Source organism: Tigriopus californicus, chromosome 8 (genome assembly GCF_007210705.1).
Source record: "Tigriopus californicus strain San Diego chromosome 8, Tcal_SD_v2.1, whole genome shotgun sequence".
Classification (NCBI taxonomy): Eukaryota; Metazoa; Arthropoda; class Copepoda; order Harpacticoida; family Harpacticidae; genus Tigriopus; species Tigriopus californicus.
The window spans coordinates 9,099,383-9,108,965 of NC_081447.1; the positions used below are offsets into that span (position 1 = coordinate 9,099,383).

At 43.5% G+C, this 9,583-nt stretch overlaps 1 protein-coding gene across 1 annotated transcript; it reads left to right on the forward strand.

Annotated features, from left to right (window-relative positions):
- The first annotated feature begins 828 nt into the window (after window positions 1–828).
- On the forward strand, window positions 829–4,056 carry LOC131885151 (uncharacterized). The gene is made up of 4 exons (XM_059233091.1): window positions 829–1,572; window positions 1,648–2,041; window positions 2,123–3,148; window positions 3,222–4,056. The coding sequence occupies exons 1-4, from the start codon at window positions 841–843 to the stop codon at window positions 3,959–3,961; spliced, it is 2,892 nt and encodes a 963-aa protein (XP_059089074.1). The 5' UTR covers window positions 829–840; the 3' UTR covers window positions 3,962–4,056.
- The last annotated feature ends 5,527 nt before the right edge of the window (window positions 4,057–9,583 follow it).

Consider the following 9,583-nt stretch of genomic DNA (forward strand, 5'->3'; position numbering starts at 1 on the left):
TATTCCCCGAATCTTTGTCCCCTGTCAGATTTGTCCGCCGTAACAGTTGGTTATCGCCAGGACTGTCCAGATGATACAAATGCATTATTTGGATAACTCTGGGTAGTTTGCATACTTTTGCATTTTTCACAATTTTTGCTAGGACAAACAAGCTTTTTCATTGATTTTATTCTTTTTCCTTGTATAAATGGTTTGCCATGACACAAGCTACTTATGTTCAAATTACCTGCATCATTTAGAGTTTATTAGTAACCTAGCTCATTTGAACCTTTTTGGCTTTCGTCTGTGTGGCGCACTTTGAATAAAAAAGGCCTGCTATAATCATTTAGTAAATTAGAGTGCTTAAACAGTAAGTTTGTGTACCCCTTTTTGACATGCTCTTGAACTTTTGATTACCATGTTATTTTGTTGCTTCATTACTTTGCTACTGTCTCTTTCAAAAAAAGTAAAATAAATTGGAAATAAGTGCATTTTTGCATATTTTACCCTGCATTTTATTGCCAATTTTATTTCTATTATTTGAACAGCCGTTGTTAGCTCAATGTTCGACTCGTTACCACTGGTGGTCAAAGCTCTACGTAAGTAGCATCAAATAGCTGAAAGATTTGCTATTCCAATGTCATAGGTCGGCATGCTTCATATCAACGTGTTTTGATATCATAATTAGTGAACGGAGGTAATTGTCCATAGAAAGACGGCCTTCAAGGCTTTTAAGGCTTGAGATGAGGCCCGCACTCGGCAGAATGTTCGAGCACCAAGGTAGTTCGGCTTTCTTGTCTGTATGGCATGCTTAAGGGACCTGCTATATAATGGACCCACCTTTGAGGATTTGTATCAGTTATGATGGGGCATTTGAATCACCCAAATATGCTGGTGTCTGTGCGACATATTCTATTCCAATACTTGTTCCATTCCTGTTGGGTTCAAGCTTGGGGTTCCCAATTGTATCTGAGCCCAATTCACTGTGGAAACGGCACCCAGCTTGGCCTCGAGATTCTGCGTTTTGAAAGGGGCATGGAACTATCTCGGATCTGTTCCAATCTTCAAGTCAACTTACTGGACACACCCACAGGCTATGGATTCACATTCTCAGTCTATTACGCTACAATGACGGGGTTGCCATGGCCAGACAACGTTAACGGAACCCCAGGTTTCACCCTTTTGGGTGATATGGCTTTGAACGGCCAGGTTCTGTCTTTGGGGGCACTCAAAGTTCCCGACGACGCCCCCTGTGGAAGTGCAGAGATCACCGTGATAATGAAGGATAATACCGAGACCTTTTTAGACTATAGTGCCAGGCTTGGTCATTTGAATTGCTCTAGACCCTCCGATTTGGACCTTGCTTTGGTGGTAACTAACACGAATTCAACTGGGACGAATGAGACCGTATTGCTTGAACCCGGCGAAATCAACCCACTTCGCTCATTAGGCATTAGTTCCATCCAGGTCGTGGCAGAAAATGGAGATCATTTCGAGTCCACCTCGTACTTGTCAGCGTTTCCGGTGTTCATTGGAATTTACAATGATTGGCATCTTGTGAATCAAAATTCCACTAATGTCCCTATGAATCAGGTAGATAAAAACATATATAAATAAAATACCGTGGAAAGCTTCACAGACTTGGGCTTTTGTTCCTCTTTCTTGCAGATTTTGGCAGAGATAAAAACCAACTTCACTCTAGCCAATGCAACCAAAAGGATGTATTTCATTACTCACAGCGACCTTCTTCATACGGGAACCGTCTATGGTGCGTCTGTGAAAACAACCGGCAAATTGCCCAATATCACTAGATCCTCGGGTCTTGAATTGGATCTTGAAGCGACTAGAATCCCCTCAAAGAGCCGGTACTTGGATACACGTTGCATGAACCCGTTCCTCGTGGTAATCCTGGATCCTTTCCACGAGATTCCTGACATGAACCGGTCGAACAACATTGCGGTATTCCCAATATCACAAGATTGCAACTCGTCTTTGGCGTGGGATCATATGATGGAGATGGAGGAGTCGAACTGTTTAGCTCTGCCTGATTACTTAACGCAAGGTAAATTTCCAGGACATGCACTACTGTACATGGTTGAACATTATTTTAACAAACAGTTCGTTCACAAAATTCCAATTTTAGGGGACAATGCTCTTCTGCGAAATGGTCCCATGGAAACGCATAGTCAAATCGAATATATTGGTCGAAAGGACGGCTTCCGACGCCTCGATCAACATTTTGTCAGCAGGGTAACATCTCTTCAGAGAGCAAACATACAGACAAAAATGGTGGTCCATGATGTACGCAATAATTGCGATGCCGTTCGATCCATCACCAACGCCATGGAAGGCTCTAATACGTCCATATTCAACCAAGTCGAAAAAACGCTCGAGTCAATCGTGACCAGTTTTGAAAACACGAACCAAGACCGCCAAGCTGACAAGAACAATTTGACTCAAGCTCTCAATACGATGCTGGACACCATGAACGTGATTCTCGAGACTCCCAATCTCAAGAACAAATTAACTGATACCGTAATTAGCGCTCTCGGAGGAAGGCAATTTCATATGAGCCCTAGGCATCATACTCGACATCGCCGTCAAGCTGATAATAACTCGGACGAGTCTCCTCCAATAGCGGATTATCCTGAGCATGGCATGGGGGATAGGATGACTCCAGCTCTGATGTTAGCCTTTGGGGCTCAGGCCTTAGTCATTGAAGGTGAGGAATTCCATGATTTGAACCTCGTCACTGAGCTCTCGAAATGCATTCGGATGATGATTTGGACCCCTGAGCAGAGTCCCGAGGGCGAGCTGTGCTCTTCGATGCCGCTGGAGCTGCGTTCCTCGTGGGCAAATGTGGTGTCCAACATTATGAAACAGCAATTCATCACCCTGCCAAACGAAATGGAAAGCTTTGAAGTATTGATGGATGAGTTGGAGCGTTACGATTGGAGTACCTATGCCTCACGATTAGCGCTACCATTGGATATGGACACGTTGAATGAAGTGCTGGGCCACGTGGCAGAGGCCATGGAAAGGGCTATTGAATCCCTGGAAGAGCAAGATGTGAATGCTGTTGTCTTTTTTCAAGCTTTAAAGGGTTATCTAGATGGAATGGAAAATGAAGCGAAGCAAGAAGTATTGACTTTGGCCCAGCGCATTCAAGGTCCGTATTTCGTGAAAAGAATCAGCGACCAGTAGGCCACACCATCGACGGAATACCTCTGATTATTTTGCAGGAGAAGCCATCAAGCAGAAGCGAATCCGAGGCATGAGCGGACAAAAACCATCCCACATGGAGATTTGCGAACTAATCTTGGGACAAACCCTCTCACGGAATGTCAAGTTGGAAACGGATATGGGAACCACTAGTGGTCAAATGGGTCAAGATTCAATGCCCAGTCCGTCAAATCAAGTCAGCCCAGTCGTTTGGAGAACGGATGGAAAAACGAAATCGCTCTTGAGAGGCGAGTACAATCCCTTTCTCGGGCAATGGCTTTGGAATCGGATAGCAAAATGCTCCTGTGAGCATGAAGTTCGATCTGGGTGTCCAGCCCTCCCTCCCATGAGCAACGATGAGGGGCCTAATCATCATCCTGGTTACGTTTCTAATGAAGACTCGTGGAATGATCCCGGAAGGTTTGACTTTGACCTGGGTGGCAAGGGACCCAACCGCGACCAAAAGGATCGGGATCAAAACAACCCACAAAATTCTTGGGGCAGCGACCAGGGTCATATTGATCCATGGAATTCGAATGATGACGAAACGGATGATTCCAACGAAGATTCAGTGCCAGGAAATGAATCAAATAATAGAAATAGGAACAGGAACAGGAATCGAAACCGAAATAGAGGCCAAAGCGGTCGGGATCGGGATAATCCTAATGAAACTGTAAATGAAGATGAAGATATTGAAAGTGATCCGCGTCCCCCAAGCCGATCAAACCAACGACCACGAAATAGGCGGAGAAACAATTGAGAAGACGACGTCACACTCGAGCTCTTGCTCTTGTAATTGATAATAATCATTGGTAGTTGAGCATTACTTTGAAATATAATTCTTTTTGAGTTCAAGGGGCAATTGGAATCCAAGCCTTGACAGAGTACACAAGAGGGTCAAAAGAGGAGAAATAACATAAATCATTCGACAGACCCGTTATCAGCGCCCATCCTGTTAACTTTTAACACTATCCTTTGTACAAGTATACTGATTTTTGAGAACACCAGACCCTTAACGAGCTAGATGATTTTGCATACCTGTACTGAAGGAGCAAATTCAAAATTGTTCATGCTTATTTGACATTGTTGGCACTGATGAGGGTGTCATCGATTCGACTTTTTGCAAACCTACTAAACTAGTTGGAGCCTAAATGGGTGCAGCATATTCAAGATGTGGCTGAACAATCGACTATTACACCGTGGTCAAATAGAACTAAGACTAAACTTTTGAATGATAGTGTGCATTGCCCTAGTATGCATTGCCCGTTCAGTAAATCCCACCCAAAAATGACTCGCCCATATACTACCTTTGCTAGTTTACCATCGATTATACTTGATCACATCCCAAAAAGATCGCAGAGTTGTCCAGAATGGACTCCGAAAAAGTGAAACGCGATCTGATTTTGGAGCTATTCAGTTCAGGGAAGAAAACTTCAGAGATCGCTCGTCTTCTCAAAGCCACTGTATCAAGAGCAACAGTCTTTAAGGTGATTTCTGAGCTCAAGGCCACTGGTAAGACTGCAAGGAAGGTCCAGGAGACGAAAAATTAGTGAAAACGCCACAGCTTGTCCGGAGAATCAAGGCGAAATTGTGAATAAATCCTGCCCGATCCATGATACAGGTAGCCAAAGAGGAGTCTGTCAGCATAACCACGATGTCGACCTTAGTCAGGAAGGATTTGGGATTGTTTCCTTACCAAATGAGTTGTCGACACGTGCTTTCACAAGCCTCTGGGACAAAGCGTTTGCTCCGTGGGATGGAAATCGTCAAGCGATTGCGAATGAGCACGCGCCCTCCAATTCTCTTAGACGGACGAAAAGTACTTACCATCCAAGCCACACACAATCATCAGAATGACCCGGTGACACATTGGAACCAGCCACGCAACAAAAACAAGAAAACGACCCAACCTACTCTCATTACCAACTCCCGGCAGAACCTCAATACCATATGAAGGAACAGAGTTCTCGATTGTGCGATCATTGGATCGAAAACGACCATCGGGGTCAGACCTTCGAACAGACTCCTGCCGGGGTTAGTATACATATATATTTGACCACTATGTACCTACATATAATACTATTAAATATATTTAGGTTCCTACCTATCATATCTCGAGACGCGATATCACACCCGGGTCTTAGCTAATGAGAAGCAGGATATCTCAATTGAGCTTCGGACATCATTTCAGTGGCAGAAAACACAATCGGCAATGGTATGGGCAGGAATGACCTTTGATGGCAAGAAAACACCTTTGGCATTCATCAAAGAGGGGGTCAAGATCAACCAAGCAGTCTATCTGGATATGTCGAGCGACATAGTGCTTTCCTGGGTCAAGGACATTTATGAGAACAACGAATGACCTTTCTATAGAAGGAATCCCCATTTCACAGAGCAAAATGGGTTCGAATGTGGTGCAAGGACCTTATGCCCGACTTTTGGGATAAGTCTTTGTGCCCCCCCCTCCAACTCCCTTGATGTCAATCCATTGGATTATGCCATCTGAACTATTTTGGAGCAAAGGGCCTGGGGCATGTCTGTACCTTACATTACCACCCTCAAGTCTAATTTGACTCGCGAATGGAAACAAATTCCAGAGGAAAACGTGCGCGCTGGTTCGGGTCAGGAGCTGCAAAGGTTTTGAGCTTTCATGGTTGCCAAAGGCGGATATGTCGAAGAATGAATTAATAGCTAATAGTTCAATCTTTTGTGCCCGATCTACAAACCTTTTTTTATACATGAGAAATTTCATAAGATGAGATATAATCCATTTTTACAGAGTCTTAATTGTACCTGACCACAGTGTACAGCAGAGTTAGCGTCGCGATACTCTCTCTCGAAATATCCAACCGCACATTTGGAACCCTCAACAAGATATGTTTATATATTTTTCCATTATTTTGGAGGACTACACCTAAATCCTTCATGGACAAAACGTACTGAATAAATAATCAATATCTCCACTATCATTATTGAAGAGTCCTTGACCTAATCTCCAAAGCAAATCCCTCTGAAAGGCAGATTCAACCAATAGGGGATTTTAATTTAAACTTGGACAAGGCAGAAGACAATTCAATCTTGTCCCAAAGCCTGTTTATGGGATCCTGTCGGCGTACATTGACACCGATTGTGAGTGGATCGAGATCTTTAGAGCAACGGTAGTGATAATCTTTGTCCTTCTCGTGCAAGAGATGATGTTTCTCTAGAGCCTCTTCACGGCTCACGTTCGATCGTCGCCATATCCCAGTAACGTAGAGGGGTGAGGAGGCAAACAGGTCTTGAGCCTATGACGAAAAACCCACTGGGCTGGAAAATTCCTGGCTTCACGTGGAACATTGCGCCCTTCCAAAGGCGAAGCAACCCATGCTTCATGATCAAGTCTGCCGTCGATCCAATGCTTCTTCACAAGATTTTTCAATGTTTTGAAGGCTGCTTTAGCCCAACCATTGGTCCGGGGATGGAATGCAGAGCTAACGACTGGACGGGTACAATCCTCTTGGCAAAATCGTAAAAAAACTCCGCAAAAGTGACAAAGTGTTGGACAATTAACCGATTGAGGAAATTCTGATTGTCCTGGATTCCCAACTGATTGTGCTTCCGTCCACTGCTTTAAGAGAAATACTACCCTTATTCACAGTGAATTCTTATCAGTCATTATTAGGGCATAACCCAATCCTATGGCCGTGCTTTCGATTATTTTTTGGCCTCGTATGCGAACTGAGATCGAGCCCATGGAAGAATCTTGCAAGTTACGTCAGGTACCCGGTATATCGCCCATCACTGGCAAAAGAGTCTCTTGCATCCAATCCACCTCCTAAGTGCTCGTTCAAAGATAGCGGTGCAGACCTTTCGAGTGTGGAAGCAAGCATTTCCTCACCTTAGTAGACAGCCTTTCGGATTAGCCTTGTTTGGGTGTCTGAAATTTGGGGAAAGCCCAAAACACACGAGAGGATTTGGCCAAGTATTTTTGGATTGTTTTTTCACGGGCTTTTCTAACCACTACAGGGAATGTAATCCCCAGCACTATCAACATGAAAGGTTATAATTCGTCTATTTATTACCTTTCAATCTTTATATGATGTTTGATCTACCAACGAATTTGAGTTGGCAGACCGAGCTAGTCCTCGAATGTAGGGTTGATCTGGAATGCTATCTAAAAATTTGTCCAAGTCTGACTTGAAAGTTGCTACCGGATCAACAAAGCTTACGTATTCCCTATGAATATTAAAAGGGAAGCAAATTAAACAATGAAGGAACCCGAGAAAGAGGGGAAGTGGACTTCATTGTTCGAACTAGCCTGGATTCTCGAGGACTTGAAGGTGCTCTCAATACCCACATTAAGCCTCTACGGTCATTAGAATTGACCCTAAATCCGGGTTGGGACAAAGCTCATGGATGCTTTTGAAGACGTACAGTATCAGATACCTTTCGTACCTTCTCTGAACACTGTACAGTCCAACTTTTTTAGTCTCTCCCAATACGAGAGCTCTCTCATTCCTGTGATGTTCCTAGTGAAACTTCTTTGGACTTGTTCGACCTTTTGCAAAAATATTGAACACATTGGAACCCAAATGGGTGAAGCATATTCAAGATGTGGTTGAACAATCGACTTGAACAGAGTTAGCATCGTGATGCTGTCTCTGAACTCAAACGTGCGATATATCCAACTACACATTTGAAAAGCTTTACTCACCATCAACTGGATATGCTCATCGAACTTTCCATTATTTTGGAGGACTAAACCTAAATCTTTCATAGATGAGACCTGCTCAATATCTTTACCTCCATTATCTACGAGTGGAGTATTCAAAGGAGTTGACCCGAAGGTCATTGAGCGGAATTTCATTCCGTTCAGGGCCATATTGCTCTTAGTAACCCAAGAATATATTATTTCTAGGTCCTTTGCCAGGCTAGTGGAATCTTGGCCATTCCGACAAGAAGCTACGTTTGTATCGTCAGCATAAACAGAGAGACTGGCAGTAATACTAAGCTTTTGAAGCGGGGCAACGAATATTATAAAAAGGAGGGGGCCTAAAACGGAGCCCTGGAGAACACTTGACTTGACTTCATGTGTGTCATTAAGGGAACCCTCAACCTTAACAATTTGCTTCCTATCATGAATGTCGCTTTTTATCAAATTGAGAACCTTGTCTTGGATCTGTTAGGCACAAGGTCATGATCTACTTTATGAAAGGGCTTGGCAAAATCAAGATAAACAACATCAACTGACTCATGCCTATCCAATCCCTCAATGACCTGCTCTAAATGCTCAATCAGTTGGATAACCGTGCTAAAATGTGCTCGAAACCCATGCTGGCTAGGAGGAAGGACTTCATGCATATCAAGAAATTCAACAAGTTTGAACTTCATGATCTTCTCAAACACCTTCGCAATATTCGAAGTGAGAGAAATAGGCCTATAGTTACTGGGGAGCGACTTATCTCCCCCTTTAAAAATTGGAACAACATGAGCTAACTTTAGTGAAAATGGAAACTTGCCCTGTTCCAAGATGCAACGCATCAAGTACGAGAAAACAGGAGCGAGAACCAGTGAGCATCTCATCAGAAACTGAGATGTCACGTCATCAGGACCAGGAGAACTTGAAAGCCTTAAGTCATTGATGGCCGCTAAAGCATCTTGATCTGTGACTACAAGATCATCTAAACGCTCAACTTGACTAACCTTGTCAATCTCAACAGACTCATCTTCAGAGCAATGAGCTGTTGCTTCCGAACTCAGTGGGTTTGAAAACACACTGGAGAACTGATCTCCAAGCATGTTAGCCATAGTCTCTCCATTGCTAATGGCTTCCCCATCAATCTCAAAAGGCCCAACAGAGTGTTTCATTTTTCTCTTAGAGTTCGCATAAGAGAAAAATGCCTTCGGATTCGACCTGACCTCCTGAACCACCTGACTCTCAGTTTGTAACTGGTCATATTCGATGGAGGTCTTAATCTTACCCTGAACTACATCCAACTTTTTTGGATGCTACCCACAATTACTGGATTCGAAGTGCTCTTCAGCCTTTTTGCTAATTTGCAACTCTTTTTGAACAAAGTCTTCCTATGTTTTGGAATTTTTGTCCGTGTCCCACCCGTGGAAACACATTCAGGTATTGCTAGATTAGAGCAAACTTCCTCAAAAACTGAAACTAGTTCGTCAATGGCTGCATCTATGGACGATTCCTGTTTCAGAATTGAAACAAGGTCCAGTTCTCCTAACCTTTCTATAATCAACGGCCAATGTTCATCTTTGAACTTAACTTAGCCAGACCGACCTATTTGGCCGGTCTTACTCTAGAGCACGCCGGCTTTAGAGTTATGGTCTACCCTATCTCAAGAACATGCTGATCTGACAGATTACTCGGTGTCACATGGACATA